General features: G+C 32.5%; 2 protein-coding genes and 2 long non-coding RNA genes across 4 annotated transcripts in view; 3 read left to right on the forward strand and 1 right to left on the reverse strand.

Annotated features, from left to right (window-relative positions):
* Positions 1 to 2,420: 2,420 nt before the first annotated feature.
* LOC134264270 (protein mono-ADP-ribosyltransferase PARP15-like) overlaps positions 2,421 to 20,846 on the forward strand; it is a 30,758-nt gene continuing 12,332 nt past the window's right edge. The window contains exon 1 of the mRNA XM_062746572.1: positions 2,421 to 2,531. Coding sequence (XP_062602556.1) covers positions 2,438 to 2,531 — 94 coding nt within the window. The 5' untranslated portion in view covers positions 2,421 to 2,437. The remainder of the gene's footprint in view (positions 2,532 to 20,846) is intronic.
* Positions 8,658 to 10,349, forward strand: LOC134264290 (uncharacterized). The gene is made up of 3 exons (XM_062746595.1): positions 8,658 to 8,753; positions 8,946 to 9,091; positions 9,392 to 10,349. The coding sequence occupies exons 1-3, from the start codon at positions 8,666 to 8,668 to the stop codon at positions 9,557 to 9,559; spliced, it is 402 nt and encodes a 133-aa protein (XP_062602579.1). The 5' UTR covers positions 8,658 to 8,665; the 3' UTR covers positions 9,560 to 10,349.
* Positions 10,472 to 16,303, reverse strand: LOC134264321 (uncharacterized). The gene is made up of 2 exons (XR_009991496.1): positions 16,215 to 16,303; positions 10,472 to 14,253 (listed from the first exon to the last, which is right to left on the reverse strand). It is a non-coding gene; the product is annotated as an uncharacterized LOC134264321 (long non-coding RNA).
* Positions 19,901 to 20,649, forward strand: LOC134264213 (uncharacterized). The gene is made up of 3 exons (XR_009991475.1): positions 19,901 to 19,980; positions 20,199 to 20,275; positions 20,474 to 20,649. It is a non-coding gene; the product is annotated as an uncharacterized LOC134264213 (long non-coding RNA).

A 20,846-nucleotide genomic window follows, 5' to 3' on the forward strand; every position in this document is an offset into this window, starting at 1 on the left:
AAATGTTCAAAAAATAAATAAAACGTTTCTCTCTTAATAACCTTTCCAGGCCTCATACATTTTTCAAAAACCATCTTTTATCCTTAAAAAAGAAGTGAACCTCCATGGTTTCAGTTTCATGATCCTGAGATATTTAAGCTTATTCATTCGACTGTTATATCGTTAAGTGTGAAACTGAACTATGATTTTATCTGTCCAAAACACCATAAAACAGTTTAAATTATATTGATATCTCAAAATTTGTAATTTACAGCTTATGTGCATCGAGTTATCAAGAAAGATCGAGTCAGCAACATTCTCTACGGTTTTCTGTGACCTTAGAAGTAACAAAACACATGTACACCTCAAGTCATTTCTTTCCAGCATTGTATACTTGCTAAAATGGGAAAATCAAAACATTTTCGAACACACCTTCAAATAATTTGTGGGTTATATGAAACATACGTTAAGAATTATAAAGCAAGGAATTAGAAATAATTTCTACTTTATCAATATTATTTAGTTACACGTACATTTAAAGTAAACATGCCGTTGACCTATCACCTCGAATTAGTCACTTGAACTTTGTTCCACATTCTTCCTACAACGAGGAACAAAAACTTTACTAGAATACATATATTTCCCGAAGCAATCACAACAACCTACTGGACCAAATATACGATTTAAATCTACTGAAAAAATAGTGTTATATAGAAGCTATTTAACAAATAACACACATATACATCGCAAATCTTAAGAAAAAACAAAGAAAATGAACATAACACAGTATTCAAAGATTCGAAAATGTCTAGTTTTTTAATGTCAGAGGCTATTTCGAATTTCACAGTCACGCAGGCCTGTGCAACGAAAGGGTTTGTTGGATTCTTCCATGATGAAAAAACGTACTCGTTTGTTGCAACCACTATTGAAATAACGACCACTATTGAAATAATTATATCAATAGTAGTTAAGAGTGCTTTTCAATAGCATACATAGTTAGTAACCACTATTGAAATACGACCACTATTGAAATAATTATATCAATAGTGGTTGAGAGTGCATTTCAATAGCAAACATAGTTAGTAACCACTATTGAAATACGACCACTATTGAAATAATTATTTCAATAGTGGGTGAGAGTGCATTTCAATAACTGACATAAGTAATAACCACTATTGAAATACGACCACTATGAAAATAATTACTTCAATAGTGGTTGAGAGTGCATTTCACTAACAAACATAGATATAAATCACTATTGAAATACGACCACTATTGAAATAATTACTTCAATAGTGGGTGAGAGTGCATTTCAATATGATTACCATAGGTTTCAACTACTATTGAAATACGACAAGTATTGAAAGTAAAGTTTCACTGCGTAACTTTTATTATTTTAACCAAAATTTCACAAAAATTGGATTTGGGGGTGAAAAATATATAGATTAATAATTAAAGTGTATAAATTGATAAGGATGATTCTAGTTGAGCAAAACTTTGAACATCAATTTCGTTATATTCTCTATTATTTGCATCATTTTCAATGAAATATATGTGAAAAAATATGTGCCAATCCAGGCATCCATACTTTGTTTGTATCATCCATCCTAAAATGAAGTTTTAGATGGTTATTGAAACTATAATTTCAAAAGTGATTAAATAATTATTTTGATAGTTCATATTGAAATCTTTATTTCAAAAGTGAACATTATTTCATTAGTGGTTGCAACCTATGTTTGTTATTAAAATGAATCTCACCCACTATTGAAATAATTATTTCAATAGTGGTCGTATTTCAATAGTGGTTATAACTTATAATGTTTGTTATTGAAATACACTCTCAACCACTACTGATATAATTATTTCAATAGTGGTTATTACCTATGTTTGTTATTAAAATGCACTTTCACCCACTATTGAAATAATTATTTCAATAGTGGTCGTATTTCAATAGTGGTTACTAACTATGCTTGCTATTGAAATGCACTTTCAACCACTATTGATATAATTATTTCAATAGTGGTCGTATTTTAATAGTGGTTTCTAACTATGTTTGCTATTGAAATGCACTCTCAACCACTATTGATATAATTATTTCAATAGTGGTCGTTATTTCAATAGTGGTTGCAACACTCGTTCTTTATTTCTGGTGAAACGGATTAAAATTAATATTATTTTCATATTTCATTGAAATTTATTTTATTAGAAAAATAAGCCAAAAACATTATTATTCAAAAGAAATCGGACTATTTAAATCCAAGTTCTTCATGTATTTTTTTTCTTCCTTGTCCATTGAATAATCGCTGAAAAAAGTTCCTTTGCCTGAGCGAAACTTGGAGGAAAACATATTGAAACATACACGGAAGGATACCGATTACAAATGTAAAACTGGAGTAGGAGTGCATTTTTTCCATTTGTGATTTCCACTTGTTGTCACCAGCATCAATATACAAGTCAGATGGCTAGCTACAGATACAGGTCTCGTAAATTGTTAGATTATTCGGATTCTTCGTCGTCTGAATCGTCTGATTCTGAGAGTTTCGACGATGAAGGTACGTAATCGAGCAATGATTATTTGTAACATGGAAGTGAAAACTGTTTGTCTAGTTTTTATTTTAAGTATTAGGAACACGTATTTTACAATCCTGGAGATTCCGTGTACAAAAATTGTCTTCTTTATGTTGCTTAAATTTGTCAGATTTTATGTGCAACTTTATGCAGTATATAGAGTTTTGAAATTGGTAAAAGTGAGTCGACTCACATATATGAATATGATGGCTTTAAGGCATCCGATTGACATTATACTGTACACAGGTTTCACAGGGGCAATTTAAATCATACATTGTAAGTTATATTTTAAATTTCGTTTTGTATGTTTTAGAAAATTTAATTCACTTTCAGAATCAACTGAAGACTCGGAGGAGGATCTAAGAGGAGCCACGTACTTATCCAAACACAGGGTTCGGGGTTCTGGGGACAAGGCTAACTCGGGGTATCAGATCGGCAATATAACGGTCACTGTTGTTGGTGGAGACATTACCAGACAAAAGGTTAAAGTTTCTTAGAGATAAATCAATAGAATTATTAAAAATGTTTTAGTCACCTTAACATCTAAATTTATTTTTAAAAATAACCATTCTTTAAAAACTTATTGTATTTTTTAAACTTCGCCTTACATAGATAAAATTGATGAAGTAGCAGTAGTAGTCTGGGTGAAATTTTAGTTACAAAAATCTAAAATAACTTACCTTTGTCTTCTGAACTTTCAATTACTCTATGCAGGTTGACATAATAGTGAACACTACGAATCCTCGTCTCGATCTGAGCTTAGGGAGGGCTTCTAGTTCCCTCCTGGCCGCGGCAGGGAGTGGCATTCAGAGGGAGTGTCGTCAGACTTATACTAGGAAATTAGACCCAGGAGAAATAGCGGTCACAACAGGAGGACACCTCGCCTGTAGGGCAATATATCACGGAGTTCTGACCAAGTATACATCTAAAAAAGACGAACAGGTACTAATGTTCAAGTTGTATAGAAGTATCAAATTATATTTAATGAGCATTGGTTTTGAACAATTGGAACGCTGTGCTTGCCAAAATAAGATGAACATTTAATGAATTTAAACATTGAAACTAAAACTACTCGTTAAAACAAATTCTTCCTAGTAATATGGCATATGCATCCTCGCAACACATTGCCACCGACTCAAGGTTGGCATTGCGAGAATATAGTTATAGGGCATATTACATGTTGTTTAACTGTAATCAAGGTTTTAATAGACGCAACTGCAATTTTCATACAAACAGTTAAATGGTTAAAAAAAACTCGATTTTAGACTGAAAGGATTTTTTTTATTTCATATCAAATTTGATTTCAAATTTTTTCCAGATTTTAGAAGACTTGGTGACAGAGTGTTTGGATCAGGCTGATGCTGACGGTTACAGGTCCATCGCCTTCCCACCAATTGGGACCGGATACCTGTCATACAATCCAACAAGAGTTGCTGAAATTATGTTTGAATGCATTGAAAATTATGCTTCACGAACGGTCACATCTGTGTCCATTGTTATATACTCACCAGAAAGTAGTTGTTTTCAGGTAAATATCAGCAAATGTTTCATCAATACTGGTTAATGGGTATCAAATGAAAAACTTGTATGAAGAGCTTATAGTAACTAGTATACTCTTATCTTTTTAAATATTGTCTAAGCATTTCTTAGCATAATTTTCCCTCTTGATCTGAATCAATATCAAAGTATGGGTCCATATATCGAATCTTTTGAGATTCGATATTGAAAAATAACTTAAGTTATTTATTTTCTTCCAGTCTTTATAATTTTATTTTTCGCTTACCTTTTGTTAAAGTATTCGTTGAACAAAAATATTCTTTATGATTGAAATTATGTTAATGAACAATAAATTAAAAAATTAACATTTGCAAATGTTTTCAGTATATAGAGTGTAACGCTATATGTATAAGGCGTATTACATGTACAGTGTACATAGTAGTCATTCACACTCGACGTATTTTTAAAATGACGTCGTAAATGATCTAAAAGTATAACACATTCATTTTATAACATAGAGGTTTGTAAGAAAAATCATTTAATGATTTAGGGAACGATTGTAAACATTTGTAATAAAAGAATCACAATGATAAATGTATTGTAAAAGGTGCATGTATAATTTTTTTAATGAACGGGTTGATGCGTGATCAACCAAAAGATTGGCTTCATTGGATTTGATCCCATGACCTACCCGTATTTGTTGGATACACAATATACCTAAATTATTGAAAAGCGTCTTTTGCTTCTTTCTGAGCACCGAGGACATTATTTATTGAACAGCCCTCGTAGTAGTCATTCACACTCGACGTATTTTTAAAATGACGTCGTAAATGGTCTAAAAGTATAACACATTCATTTTATTTACAAGAATCACAATGATAAATGTATTGTAAAAGGTGCATGTATAATTTTTTTAATGAACGGGTTGACGCGTTCTTTTGATCCCATGACCTACCCGTATTTGTTGGATACACAATATACCTTTACAATTTCTTTTATATTCATTTTCTGTATATATTTCTTTTAAAGGACTTTCTAAACGCAGCCATGAAATATTCGTTTTCAACCTCAAAATCAACCTCAAAGAAGAGTAAGAATTTTTGAAATAATTCTAAAATAAGCTCCAACTTGTCTTAATTGTACAAATTTTAAAACATTTAATCCACTTTTTTTCAGGCTTGAGTTCCAATACAAAACGAAAACCTAAAGTTTCATCGCCTGAAATTCCCCTCGCAAACTTTAGTGATAATATCAACGGAATTAATGTGAATGTCTCAGTTGGAAATCTTCAAGATCAAAAAGTAAGACTTCTCAAACTTGCGATGCTACAAAACGCAAGACAAATGTTTGAGAAAAATATGTAATGATGCATTTACTAGTATATTAAAGATCAATGATGAAACAATTATAAACAGTGTGGATCATTTTTTGTTCAGAGATTTACAGGAATCATATAAGCGAAGATTTATTAAAATCGAAGAGTACCGGTGAAACAAGAATTGTAAACAATGTTGATCATATTCCTATTCAGAGAATTTTGTAGGAATCATAAGCAAACATAAATTGGTTAATTTTAGAATTTAATGACTGATATATTTGTACCAGGTGGATGTTATCGTCAATAGTATTGGACAGGAACTCGACATGGATTCCGCAGTGTCCTCCGCTCTTGTGTGTGCTGCTGGACCAAATCTAGTACAAGAGCTTCGTCAGACTTGTCTTGGTAAAATTCCTTGGGGATTTGTTGCTGTCACTAAGGGTTACAATTTAAGTTGTAAGGAAGTATTTCATAGTGCCTTATCTCCATGGAACTCGAGAACAACTGGCAGTAAACAACAACCAGATACTGTAAGTCCTTTTTTTCTTTTTAATTTGTCTGGAAGGACTTAAATTTTCTCAGAGTTATTTTTCTTAAACAAATTATAGATCCTAGAAGAGCTCGTCTATAAATGTCTGAAAACGGCCAAATCACGTGGACACAACTCCATCGCTTTCCCGGCTTTAGGTACGGGGCAGTTAAAGTTTCCACCAGATGTCGCTGCTGCTTGTACTATCGCAGGAATTAAAAAGTTTTCAGCCAAATACAGCATTTCTGAAATACGAATTTTATTGTATGGCGGGAGTCCAGACTTGAAACAGCTTGAAAAGGTTTGGTACTGTTATGACTTGCTTTTCCGTACAAAAAATATCGAAGATCCTTAAAAGTATAAAGATTAAAATGTCAAATCGAAGAGATATATTCAGCTTTTGAAAAAAATATCTTTGTAGGCCTTTTTAGAAGAAATGGCCAGTCCCGGAAAAAAAGGTAGATTTTTTTTTCAATGTTTCTTTATTCACTTAAGCTCTTTAATAAGGGAATATACCGTGAAATCACTTAAATATTTTTACAGGTAACACGAACTGTTACCTGTTTCGTGCAAAGAATTGCGTTTATGGTTGTTAATAAAACTTAAAAATTATGTAACCCCGGTATTGCATAATTTACTTTGATTCCCGAAATTGTTTCCTTTTAGTGAGTAAAGCAGGTCATTCGGATCCTGTCGAACACTCTCATCCATACAGCGAACCAAAGCGAGGCACAGAGGCATGGTTAGCATGGAAGTACAGGGAAGATCTCCGAACACCAAAATATTGGACAAAATTCACCAACATCAAAAAACTAAAACATTGGAATTTGGGAGGTAGCTCTTTTGAAAATGTGGATCAAGCTACCAAAAGTTCCATTTCCAACGCCCTTCGAAAATCTGTATCCGTAAAAAAAATTGTCAGTATACAACGACTTGAAAATGTTGGTTTGTTCCAAAAATACGGCGATGAGTGTCAACGATTATTTCGCAAAGCTAGTATGGCGGAAAATTTTACTCCTTTGCATAAAGTACAGAACTCGCTGGGCCCGGTGAAGGTTATGAAGTATCTGGACCAATCCTTAACAAAGCAAACTTATCCAGAGATAAACGAGTTTTTCTTTTTCCATGGTACAAAACCCGATGCTGTGAATTTGATCTGTAAACAAGGACTAGATAGTAGGCTAGGGGGCGGGCGGCTAGGTGTCGGGGTCTATGGAGCAGAAGAAGCGTCAAAGTCTCACGGTTACACAGGTACATGGCACGCTATATAACAATCCTGGGCTTCTTCATGTGTATGTAGATGTTAGATTTTACATGTTCTCATTTTCAATCAAGGTCTTAAAAGTTCTTTTGAACAATATTATTTAGAAGATTTGAAAAAAAAATTAGATTGAACGTATAAAAAATATTCTTTGATGCCTATAGCATGCAAATAAAAATATATTTAATGAATGTACCAGTATTGGTGATTCAGACAAAATAAAAATTCATAAGTTAACTTTTGCTTAAAAGAGAAGAAAAACGAAAAAAAAAATAAGAAGAATTAATGTCATGCTGACATGCAGGGATATATACATTTGTATTGAGAATTTCAACACTAGCCTAATATTTTGTTCTGTTCATAGGCACCAATAGTAAAGGTGAAAGACCCATGTTCTTGGTCAGAATGTGCCTCGGTGATGTCTTTTTGACAGATAGAGACACCAATTTTAGGAGGGCCCCGTGCAAAAAGTGCGGCAATGCTCTTTGCACAAGTCATCATGAGATGTTTGACAGTGTGGTGGCCAATGGTGGAGCCTTTTCCGATCGCGAGTTCGTTGTTTACGACAGAAATCAGTCTTATCCCGAATTTCTTATTTGGTATATCGGCTAAACGATACGGAAAATGGGATCTTTTTACCTTTTTACCTTTAACTTCACACAAGAAGGTCAATTAAATGGCGGGAAAAGTGTCTTGTCATTTGGAAGAAATAAAATATTTTGAAAAAATATTTTTGTTTTTTTTGTCACTAAAAGTAAGGAAATCAATTATAATAATTCTTTACTTCTAATTTTTGAAATTTATGAGGAAAACCCGAAGCATGATTCGAAAATCTAATTACAAATGTGAAATACATTTCTAATCTGTTAGCGGCAAAATATAACTGGAGATAACAAGCAACATATAAGCCCAAACGTTCATTCAAACAATTCAAATCAGAAATAGATCAAACAAGGACTGCTGAAACATCGGATGTGGGATCAGGTGCCATCGAGGAGTAAGCATCTCCTGCCGACCGGTCACACCCGCCGTGTGCTCTTTGCCATATTTGGGAAATAACTGAAAATACCGTCGACAACTTCGTGTGTAAATAATGGCTTATCAGTTAATATATATGCATACAACTTTATTTTTGCTTTACACTTTCAATATGGCTGCTATGATAATGTGGCTTAGTCGTAAAATAGCATAATGACATCATAATTAAAATATTTAATTATTAGTAATTAGTCAGTAGGAATTTTGAAAATTAAACAGTGCTAAGTCAATATTTAATTCAATATTTAAAATGATACATTTATATCAGTCAATCTCTTCAATGCCTAAGATAACTTCCTGGTTCATGAGATTCTCTCGAGGAAGAAAACCAGTTTGGAACAAAAATAGTAAAATATATGAGGAAGGATACAAAAGATTTATAAAAATTCCTATAATATAAAAGATTATAATATGCAATTGTATCCTATCGTGATATCAAACTGCTGCAATTATCCGACAAACTGAACACGTTAGAATGGCTGGATACAGAGGTCGCAGTTTATTAGATGATTCTGATTCTTTATCTCCGGAATCGTCGGAAACCTCAGAATCTGACGAAGAGGGTTAGTAAGAAAACAGATTCGTCAAATTTCTGGAATAATTTCATTTAAAAAAAAATCAAATAAATGCTGAGTTTCAACTTCTTCATACTGATGCAGAGACCCGTCTTGATATATTTATAAGGTAATATGAGTGCTGCTTTCTTCTTTTTCTGTGTGTTATAAGTTTAATAAACTTAAATATTCTCTCGGTAGAATCAACTGAGGATTCTGACGAATTAGAAGGGGCCACCTATTTACCCAAACAAAGTTCCCCAGGATCAAGTTTTCAAGTCAAATCGGGTTTCCAGATTGGTAATATTAACGTCAATATTGTTGGTGGAGATATTACCAGACAAAAGGTAATGTTAAGAAAAAAATGATTGGATGCTTCAAAATTTAAAAAATTGAAATGAAAGAATGCTAAAATCTTCCAGGTGATGATGGAAATTTATGTGTCATAATTCTTATTTAGATTTGCATTTAGGTAATGGCAATTCTCTTTACCTTGAGTATGTCAGACTCACAGTCAGAGGATTGATGCAAAAACCTCACCATTTTCTTATCGTTTGAAAACAATGTTTAAAAAAATAATTTTTATCTGTACGAGTTTACAAAACTCTATTGTTGTTGAATATAATCTGACTTTTTTTTCTATTTAGGTTGACGTCATAGTTCACAGTGCAAATCCTAGTCTTGATCTGAGACAGGGGAGAGCATCCAGTTCCCTCCTCTCTGCGGCTGGGAGGGGAATTCAGAGAGAATGCAATCAGAAATATCCAAAGAAGTTATCCCCAGGGAATGTTTCTGGTGAGAATGTGTCTTGGTGATATTTATCTGACTGATACTGAAGAAAAATATCCGAGACAACCTTGTAAAACGTGTAAGAAATCTGTATGTACTGTTCATCAAAAACTTCATGACAGTGTAGTTGCCTATGGTGGAGATTTTGCAGACCGCGAGTTTGTTGTTTATGACAGAAATCAGTCCTACCCTGAATATCTTATTTGGTACAGAGCTTAGAAGGCAACAGACAGACATTTCCGGTCAAAAAGAAGACTAGTTTACTAGCTGCCTTCAGGATTTTTTTTTATAATATTAACGAGGCTAGGGTGTGGCAGCCATTTTCAGACTATTTTTATCTCCTTTAAAAGAAGAGCTCCATATAAAGATATAAAAAATGATCAAATTTTAAAACTAAAATATGTGAATTTTTTCTTTGCCAAATGGTAGTTGACAGCTTAAGATACCGTATGTAAAAAAATAAGTTAAATCTGGTGGTTAATTTATGATTAATTTGTTGACCCCCAGCCTCCTTAACCTGTTATATCAAACCCATATCATTGTCTTTTACTTTAAATATCTTTAATTTCAACCACATAAATTATATTAATATATGATATTAACACCTCTCTCTCTCTCTCTCTCTCTCTCTCTCTCTCTCTCTCTCTCTCTCTCTCTCAAAGAGACTCGTGCAAAGACAGTACATTAATTTCGAGGAATTAAATAAAACTAATCAAAATGTCCATGAATCAGAAACGATAATCACATGTTTGTCAATTCTCCTTAGTTCAACGTGTGTTGAATAATCTACGTATGTATTACAAATGTACTCATTTCAATTTATGTTCTCCAGTGTAATTTAACTAATTTTACAAGTTCACTGAAGCTAGTTTTTTGCACACACTTCTAAATTTATGTAGACCATATCACATCCATATTAAAGTAACGCAAACACAAAGTTTGATGGATGAATTTGTCATTTATTGTACATGTATAAATGACGGCAGATAATGAAAAGATACATCAGATAAAGGGGAGATCACTCTTGAAAGAATGTGTAAATTTGTACAAAACATTAGTTGATCTCCCCAGTGTAACATATTACATGAAGAAAATCCAAATAAACAATCCAGAATGTAAAAAATAACAATCAGCAAAAAAGGTGGCAGACAAAAACTGCCTTGGCAGATAAACAACTGCCAAAATAAAATCATATTAAAATATATAAACATATATGTATTTTTAAACATTTTATACATTAACCCTTTACATTGCATATTAATTTAGCAGTATGGCATAAAGGTGGAATAATGATCGGGGTGGATGGTGGGCAACACTTGGAAAACCCTTCTTACTGCGATCGAATCAAAACAAGAAGTGACGTAGAATCTACATTTAGTGTCTCTTCTGATTGGTCGGTAAAATTACCCCCTATCGATCGCTCTAATATTGACACAAAATTGAAACACGGATAAAAACGGATTGATTAACAAGCTAAAAGTACAAACTCAAAACTTCATTACATGAGTACATAAAAATCATTACATGAGTACATAAATGCTATTATTTACAATAATGCAGTTTTATGTTCTCCAGTGTAATTTAACTAATTTTACAAGTTCACTGAAGCTAGTTTTTTGCACACACTTCTAAATTTATGTAGACCATATCACATCCATATTAAAGTAACGCAAACACAAAGTTTGATGGATGAATTTGTCATTTATTGTACATGTATAAATGACGGCAGATAATGAAAAGATACATCAGATAAAGGGGAGATCACTCTTGAAAGAATGTGTAAATTTGTACAAAACATTAGTTGATCTCCCCAGTGTAACATATTACATGAAGAAAATCCAAATAAACAATCCAGAATGTAAAAAATAACAATCAGCAAAAAAGGTGGCAGACAAAAACTGCCAAAGTACAAGCATGCAATGTTTGTACACACTGCCACCCAAAGTGAACTTGTATAACGAGGACATACATTATAATCAGTATTCCTATTACATGTATAATTAGAAATCACCGAGACGGAGTAGTAATAATTTTGCACATTCAAATCTGACTATTTCATGATGTACTTGATCAACTCAGAGGTAGGCACATTTTTTTTTCCTTGGTAACAATTGCAACACCAAGGTTACATATATTTGATAATAACCGATATTAACATGTAAGTTAGAATGTAAGTTAAAGGAGTTTGGCTCAAAACATGTCTACAAAATGCAATTAAAAAGACAATCTTTGGTATCGCAATACCCATACTTTAAACCTTAGCTATCACCTATTAAACGTAAATGGATAACCACATATGTGTACGATACATGATATTCTCCAAACATCAGCAGACAACTTCTGGCCTAAAGTTGAACTTTACCCGATATACAATTCGTGATAATTTTCAGCAGACAACTTCTGGCCTGGAAGTTGACTTCATCAAACCCACAGTTCATGATAGACCTCAGCAGACACCTTCTGGCCTGAAGGTTTAACTTCACAAAAACTACACTTTATGATAGATTGCAGCCGACAATATGATTTTCAGCAGACACCTTCTGGCCTGAAGAGTCAACTCAACGAATTTCTAAAAAATTAAATCCCACAATGCCTATAAGTAATTGACTTGTCACTTACAAATGAAAGCTTTCTAATCTTATTCTTTTTAATTGCATCCGAATTCCATCTCCCCATTTTTTGAATAGATTTTTTCTGAAAATCCCAATTTTGCATTATCCTTTGCTGCACCAATTCGAAAGCTATGCCTTTCCTATAGTTTTTGATTCAGACCAATGACAGATACTGCTTAATTTAGATGTTTATTTACAAATGAATGAGACACTGGTTGACCACAATGAATTGACCACGTAAATTCTTTTAATAAGAACAGATTATGCTGGATCTGCAAGATTTTTTATTTTGTGTATAAACCCTATTGCACATGTGTGGGATGAAATGCTATTAGTTGAGTATTTGTTGGCAAATAAATGAGTAATGAAATTGCATAAAAATATAGGTGAAATAGGTATTAGGCAACTGAAACCGCTGACCAGACTTAAAAATCTTCCAGCTTCATTGACATTAAGATGCTCTTGTGCTATTTGATAAAGATGCAGTGAAATTGCTTTAAGCCACTGGTGTTTACATTATCAAGAGATGATGTGGTATTGATGCTTGTTTCTAGAAAAGGTGAAATATTCCCCAAGACTGAAGCAAAATCTACTGACCCAGAGGCATCGGTGAAAAGTGTGAGGTATTGCAAAGATAATCATCAGTAGGAAAGAAGTATATATTTCCCATTGTAATACTCAATGAAATATTACCAAGTGTCAAGAGCTGCCCTTGCTTCAGTCAAAAGTGAGTTTATTGTAAAGAAATAGGTTTTTGGTACCCTCAAGTTAAACTTGATTGGTCGCATTAGGAATGTCCTTCCGGGAACTACTTACGTATACAGCACATGCAAAACTAAGCAGACAAATAAAAGACTGCATACTTTCTTCATAAACCTAGTATCATTCAAATTTATGTTTACTTTAAGTAATTCAGCCCCAGGCAATCAGTATTCCAAAGCAACAGAGCTAATTTTGATAGCATACTTACAAATGTACTATGTAGTTGAAGGAAATGTGTTTTAATCATCTTTAATTTGGACACGTACAAACACATTGTTATACCAATGCAATATATTCTTGAAATGGTTGTACCAATAAAAAAGAAATTATCTACCAGGTAATATGTGAGATATTCCTCCTGCTAAATAATTTAATGATCTCATCAATTAAACATAGTGCCCTCAGACTCCTAGAACACCTGAATTTATGGAAACATTTCTGGGATAAGCCAAGGTAATAGATTATCCTAAATTTCCTGGATCTAATTTTGGAACATCTTATGTTATGGGGATGACCCGAAAATCATTAAAAGGTTTCTGATTGAAAAAAGGGGCCACCAATCCTACCAAGTGAAGAACTGTGTTCCACGTGTTTTTGTATCACCTAACCGTGTAATTTACACATTTTCTTAACCAGTGTAAGATACTATAATTGATGAGGGGCGTCAGTTGGAAATTTCTCTAAGTAGATACAAATGAAAACTTAAAAGGTATTTGTCTATTGTTTACATTAAAAGAGGGATAATTAAGAATTCTACTGTTCAATAATTGTAACTGAAGTCACTGTCCAAGTGAAGGAATTATTTTCATGATTTGGCCAGAAACTTCTTCACCCATATTTACCCAAACCCTTTTATTTTTGACTGAAATTGATGCTCCTAAGGGATGCCATCAGATAAAGAAATGAGATTGTCCGTTTTTTGATATGTTCCCCTGAACATGTACCTTCCAATACACTGGTCACCAATTTCTCCACTGAGGCATCTTGACTTCCTGACACAGTGTCCAACCCTTATTGTCCTGCTTGATGACCTTTCAGTATTTTGAGTAGCTATCGGGGTTGTCTGGATAGTGCTCCGAGTAGATGGAGGGGATGCCTGAATAGTGCTCTGTGTAGGAGGGGTTGCCTAGGGAGTGCTCGAAGATGAAGTTGGCTCAATAGTTCTGCTAGGAATGGTCATCCGGACTCCTTGCTGCTCGTTGTTGACTGATTTTGTTGTTTTAGTACCTCAGCAGCGAGTCTTTCATAGTCAATGTTTTTCACCAGTTTTCGACTTTTTTCGTGTGGATTCCTTCCTTGCCATGTATCTTTTGACACCATACACCTGCTTCTCTTTGACATATTTCCTGCAAAAAATCTGAAATGTGTCAGAACATAGCAATTGCCAAGTGTTCAAATAAACTTTCTTAGTTGCAGCAGTTTTAAAAAATTGTCAGAAATAAGTATCAAATATAACAAGCCAAATAAAATGCTTGAATATGTATTGAATGAACTGCTGATATATGATTCAAATTTTTATCAACCTGTATTGATTTGATATGTATGACTAACAATGCACCATATATTGCGACTTACAATGCATACCTCATTTGATCATTTTGTATACACTATATATGTATGCCTAACAATACACATGCCAGTGTGACCTATAATGCATGCCAAAGATGAAAATTGCATATTAGGCATATGTGTACGTCGACGTAAAAGAAAAGTCTGACTGACAATACACATTAAACAGAATACAATGCACATATATATATCCTGTATGAGTTGACATACAATGCACACTGAAGTGAGACTTATAATGCATACCCAGATAAGCCTCAACAATGCATACCTTGCATAATATATACATTGAAGTAAAAAGATAATATATGACTGACTATGCACACTAAGGTGACTCACAATGCATATATCATATGTATGACTAATAATGCACACTAAAGTGTGGCTTACAATGCATACCCAGTTATGTTTCAACAATGCATACATGAATTATGCAAATATATATGTTGAAGTAAAGAGATATGACTGACAATGCATACTAAGGTGACTTACAATGCATATATATCGCATGTATTTCTAAGAATGCTAACTTGTTACTCATAATGCATATCCGGTAATGTTTCAACAATGCATAATAATATATGCATATATATGTTAAAGTAAAGAGATATGACTAAAAATGCACACTAAGGTGACTCCGAATGCATATATCACTTAAAAAACATTGTCGAAAAGCTCTGTTCTTATCGTTGTTTTACCTCAATCAACAAACAATTGTTATAACCAAATAAGACTTTTCTTGGTATGAATTATCTAATTACTTGCATCAAGAACTAATAGGGGTAAGCAAAAACTAATATTTGAAGATATCCAACATGCCTAAACAAACCGAATTTGATCAGACACATATTTTGTAGTTTTTCTTTGGGAAAACTTCCACTACATTTTGAGAAAAAAGACATTATCATATATTTTCAATTAGGACAGGGGATGAATTTCGATCCCAAATCGGCCCTACAAAAACAAAATCACTCATATGTATGTCTAACAATGCACGCTAAAGTGCAACTTATAATGCATACCAATGGTTTTCTTTCAATAGTGCATAAATTTATATTTTTGAATTATGCATTAAATAAAAGATTATATAACTTATAGTGTACATTCAAGTGACTCACAATGCATATCGCTTTGTATGACTGACAATGCACAGTAAAGTGTGACTTATAATGCATACATTATAAACTCGTATGACTAACAATGCACACAATAGTGTGGCTTATAACGCATACCTTATAAACTTGTATGACTAACAATGCACACAATAGTGTGACTTATAATGCATACCATATAAACTTGTATGACTAACAATGCACACTTAAGTGTGACTTATAATGCATACCTTATAAACTTGTATGACTAACAATGCACACAATAGTGTGACTTATAATGCATACCATATAAACTCGTATGACCAACAATGCACACTTAAGTGTGACTTATAATGCATACCATATAAACTTGTATGACTAACAATGCACATGACAGTGTGGCTTATAATGCATACCTTACAAACTTGTATGACTAACAATGCACATGACAGTGTGGCTTATAATGCATACCTTATGAATTCGTATGACTAACAATGCACATAATAATGTGGTTTATAATGCATACCATATAAACTTGTATGACTAACAATGCACATAATAGTGTGGCTTATAATGCATACCTTTACATCAACTTGTATGACTAACAATGCACATCACAGAGTGACTTACAATGCATACCCTTAACTCACCAATTTGCACAAAGAAATGGGAAATCATCAATTACAAAAAGCTAAATTATCTCTGCACCCCTACAATGCAGAGCATACCACACGTAGTAAGAAGATAAAGAGCATACCAAGACATAACACGAACAAAGTGTGCATGTCATTTCATAAGTAAATAACTTTCCCTTATACCTATATTAAAAGCTTTCCATGATATAATGACATTTTGTCAATTAAAAAATGAAATTAAAGGTAAATCATTAAAATGTCACTTGACTTGTAGACTATATATAGATCTATCATAAATTTATTATATTACTGATTTGGAGTTCTACACTGTGACACCAAAACAATATCATCATGGATTATAGGTACTGGAAGAATTATTTATTATTATAGTTAATTATTGCTTCCATTGAATATGAATTACATGGAATATTTATGAATTACTAGCCTTGTCAATGGCATGGCATAATACTGCACCCCTCAAATACTCTCTAATTGGAGCTGATCTATGGTTATTACAGGCAATGTGCAAACCATCCGGCTTTAGGTATGACAGGTCCCTCCAAAAGTTAATGACAATTAAGAGAGATTGCCCAAGGTTGTCTTCGCAGCAGTAATTCTATGATGAGACGCCGAATTCCGACTCCCAAATGTGATAACGAGCTATCGACAGAATACATCGGGCACTCTGAGGCAGACACGCGGTGGGGGCTCTGCTAATTTAATTCAACTGTTCAAACCCACGCACTGCACAAGTATTAGTTTTCGTGTCATATAATATATGCATATTAGACCTCCTTTAAACCCAATGTCCAACATGAAAATTTTACAATCCAGATTTGATTTGCACACATCACAAGTAGCATTCATAAAGTTTCAAGAACACTCAATGCCTATAGAATATACATGTACGAATGTCCCAGATGGCGCACACTCATTATCTCCTTTGCATTCGTCCTACGAGAGGGAACTTCAGTCGCTTCCTAGGCATTGATGGATATACGTATGATTTGACAAATAACCAATTGTTCACAAATACTTCTGTATCGCACTTCTATTTTTCAAATAAAAAATCGATCGCAAACAAGAGTTTCAGTTTGTAAAACTCCAACACTTGGAAAACCCTTCTTACTGCAATCGGCAATCCTCGGCTGACTCCGCTTCGCTCCATTCAAACCTCGGATGTGAGGGTACAAGTCAAAACGGTACCTGGTGAAAACGGCACTTGGGAAATATTCAAAACGGCACTTAGGCCTAGTCAAAACGGCACTTGAGAGTAGTCAAAACGGCACTTATTTCATTTTTTTCTATTTTGTTATTTCCTGAGTTGTTTATATGGGAAATTGGTGTTTTCTCAGTTAAATTTATAACATGATATATTTTTATATTATTACTGATAAAAATTTACAAAAAATATTTAAAAAAAAAAAGAAAAAAAATAATTAATTCCTTTTAAAATATATTATTATACAATAGTTAGATTTTTTAATGTTTTGTAAATTATCTGTCAATTATTTTCTACAAACTGGACAAAATCTTAATTAATTATGATCCTTTGATATTTAATTTGGTACTGCTATCAATTAAAATAATATGTGTTCAACAGTCTTCTTCTTTGATTGATCAAAGGGATTATTAAGTAGCTAGTGGTTGCATAATTACGGGGGTAATGATGAGACACTGCCGGGAATTTGGGGTTGGTGTACCCTGTTTACCATTCTACACTGAAGAAAAGAAGAAGAAAGATGGGTAAGTTATTAGTTAAGAATTATGAAAAATTAGTATTACTTATTATACCTTACAGTTATATATTTTAAACATTATAAAAAATAATATTGTAGTTGGAAATCATTACGTATAGTAGTTCAATTAGTAAAGAAATATTTAGGAAAGTTCTTTAAAATTTAGTTCTTATATTTTTCAAGATAATTAATGGCAAATTTAAGGTAGTTTAAGGTGGTATATATATGCAAAAATAGTAGGCAATAATTATTTAGTTTATTTTTCTAACATTATGAAAATAATAATGTAGTTTGAAATCATTATATGTATATGTAGTAGTTCAGTTAGTTAAGAAATATATTTAAGCTAGTTATTAAAAAATTCTTATATTTTTCATGATGATGCCAAATTTAGGGTAGTTTTAGGTGGTATATATACAAGAATTATAAATTTAGCATTTAAGATGTATTTAATAATCATAAATTTTTGATAATTAAATTTTTATGATTGTGAAAGAAATCATTTAAAGTATTATATATTGCAAAAGAGTAAAGTGATGATTTAGTTAAGATTTGTTTGGTATAGTATTTAATTGATGTATATTCTTAATACCTTAAACTTCATAATTTTCAACATTTTTAAAAAATAAGATAATTTAGAGTTGTATTGACACAAATTTTATAGCATTTTTGTTTTTCATTTGTACAACATATTCAAAATAATGTATGTGTCATATAGTAGAAGTTTTCAACAAATTGGTTTATTCATCTTTTTTTTTTAATTTTTTTTTTAACTTATTACATGTATATTTTGGGGGGGTTATAAGGTGCCAGTTACAGATGACTAATTAGAAGCCAGTTATAGTGAATGTTTACTTAGAATACACATGTAGGAATAAGAAACAAAAGACCATTTCACACCTCCCCCATTCTGCTGATTATCAATTTGCAAACATGTACTATTGTGTGTTTCACTATTCTTTATTGAATATTAAAATATGCATTGCACACACTTGTAAAAATCTTAGAAAAACTAATTAAAACTTATGTATTCATAAAATCTGAATAAGTATACATTTTCTAAGTTTCTACAAATTACTATATATAGAAGTGCCAAAAAATTATATATAACTGCAGATGAAAAATACAATGTTGATATTATAAAATTTAATAATTCATGAAGATATCACTAAAGTTATCGACAATTTGGTTGACATCGAAGTTATATAGAGCGTCTAAGTTGTTTAAAAGATCTCGTTTCATTTGAAGTTGGGATTGTACTTGCTCACACATTAAAATTATTTAGAATTGTTCAAAATCCATTCATCTAAAATTTAAGCATAGTAAGCATTTAAGTAAAATGTGATATTTTGATTAATCGGTATGTCTGTATGTAATCTAAACCCAATTATGATCAACAAAACCAAAATAAAATTTTAAAATATTTAAGAAGAAATATTTCTGTACGAAATTTTAAATGAAACAAAATATTAACTAAATTTTATAAACAATACTGCATCTGAAATTTCTTTACAATTAAAAGAAATCTACTTAAAGAGATAGATATTTCTCAATTTAAACTGTTTAAAGGAACTAAGTATAGATGTTTTAAGTAAACTATTATAAATAATTAATCAACATACTAGCAATAGAAACTAGAAATCAACATTTGTAGCATAGAATAGGGTTGCTTGAGTTGATTCTGAAATTATTCTCAAGAATGAAACTTGCCAACTCTGACATGACAATTCACTGAATTTCATGACAAAATGTCTGAAGAAAGTTATCTCTCTTATCAGAAGATTTGTCTGTCTTATCAGAGGGACATTCCACCTTAAGTAATAGCTAGCATAATGATAAATTAGTACTTGATTATCAATCACTGTTAAAACCTCATTGTATGTTTCCTTACTGAGAAAATTACATTATATACATGTGAATGTTGAAAAGTGATTTTTTTTTTCCAGACAACTGTTTGCATTGCAAAACTACTGTACATCCCCGACAAGAGGCCATTCAGTGTGATACATGTAATTTATGGCAGCACAGAACATGCAACACTGGTAAGTTCTATTTATTAGATATTTCTTAAGGTCAAGATCTAGAAAATATATTTATTAAATGGTGATCAATGTAATTTAAGAAGCTTTAATTATTTTATATCAATGAAGTTAAAGAAGCCTTAATTATTTTATATTATATCTTTTATATGTCGGATGTAATGCAAGAAGCCTTAATATTCATTTTATATCGTATTATATTTTCAAATTATCAATTATAGGGATCAGCAGAGACCAGTATCGTCGATTGGTGAAGAACTCGGATGAGCTGGAGTGGAATTGCAGCCAATGCTCCATGGTATAAACATAATTTGATTTCAACATATTTCACTGTTTATAAAATCAAAATTGGACAAAAGTTTTATATATAAATATTTTTTTCTCTTTGTTTAGTACATTTATTCATAATATTCATAATAAAAGTGATATTGTGCCTTAAAGTTATAATAATTATTTATTAAATACATTAAATTAACAATTATAACTTCATTTGCAGCAGGCTGCAGTAGACGATTTCGATGAGCGTCCAGCAGAAGTTGAAGAGAGCATCGAGCAGCCACCAGATGTTGAAGACAGCATCGAGCAGCCACCAGATGTTGAAGATAGCATCGGGCAGCCACCAGCAGCTGATGCCACTTTTCACGTCTCCTTGGGATCATCTTTTGCAGATCCTGACAAGGGGACCTGTGCCTTTCTACCATTTAATCCAGGAGTTGTACGCGGAGGCCAGCGATATTCCTGTCCAGCTCCGATTGGTTACAGAGGGGAAACTCCAGCGCTACCAAAGGAAGAAGAGCAGGCAGATCCAGGGGAAGCTGTTCAATCTGTGGGAGCGGTATTGCGAGAGAAGCCTGTCTGCAAGTCATCTA

Source organism: Saccostrea cucullata, unplaced genomic scaffold, assembly GCF_032062105.1.
Source record: "Saccostrea cucullata isolate Sc308-1 unplaced genomic scaffold, CSIRO_AGI_Scuc_v1 ctg2987, whole genome shotgun sequence".
Taxonomy (NCBI): Eukaryota; Metazoa; Mollusca; class Bivalvia; order Ostreida; family Ostreidae; genus Saccostrea; species Saccostrea cuccullata.

Coding starts and splice junctions, on each gene's coding strand:
- LOC134264290 (XM_062746595.1), top strand. CDS start 8,666: ATGGCTGGATACAGAGGTCGCAGTTTATTAGATGATTCTGATTCTTTA. Junction 8,754..8,945: donor CTCAGAATCTGACGAAGAGG/GTTAGTAAGAAA, acceptor TTCTCTCGGTAG/AATCAACTGAGGATTCTGAC. Junction 9,092..9,391: donor GAGATATTACCAGACAAAAG/GTAATGTTAAGA, acceptor TTTTCTATTTAG/GTTGACGTCATAGTTCACAG.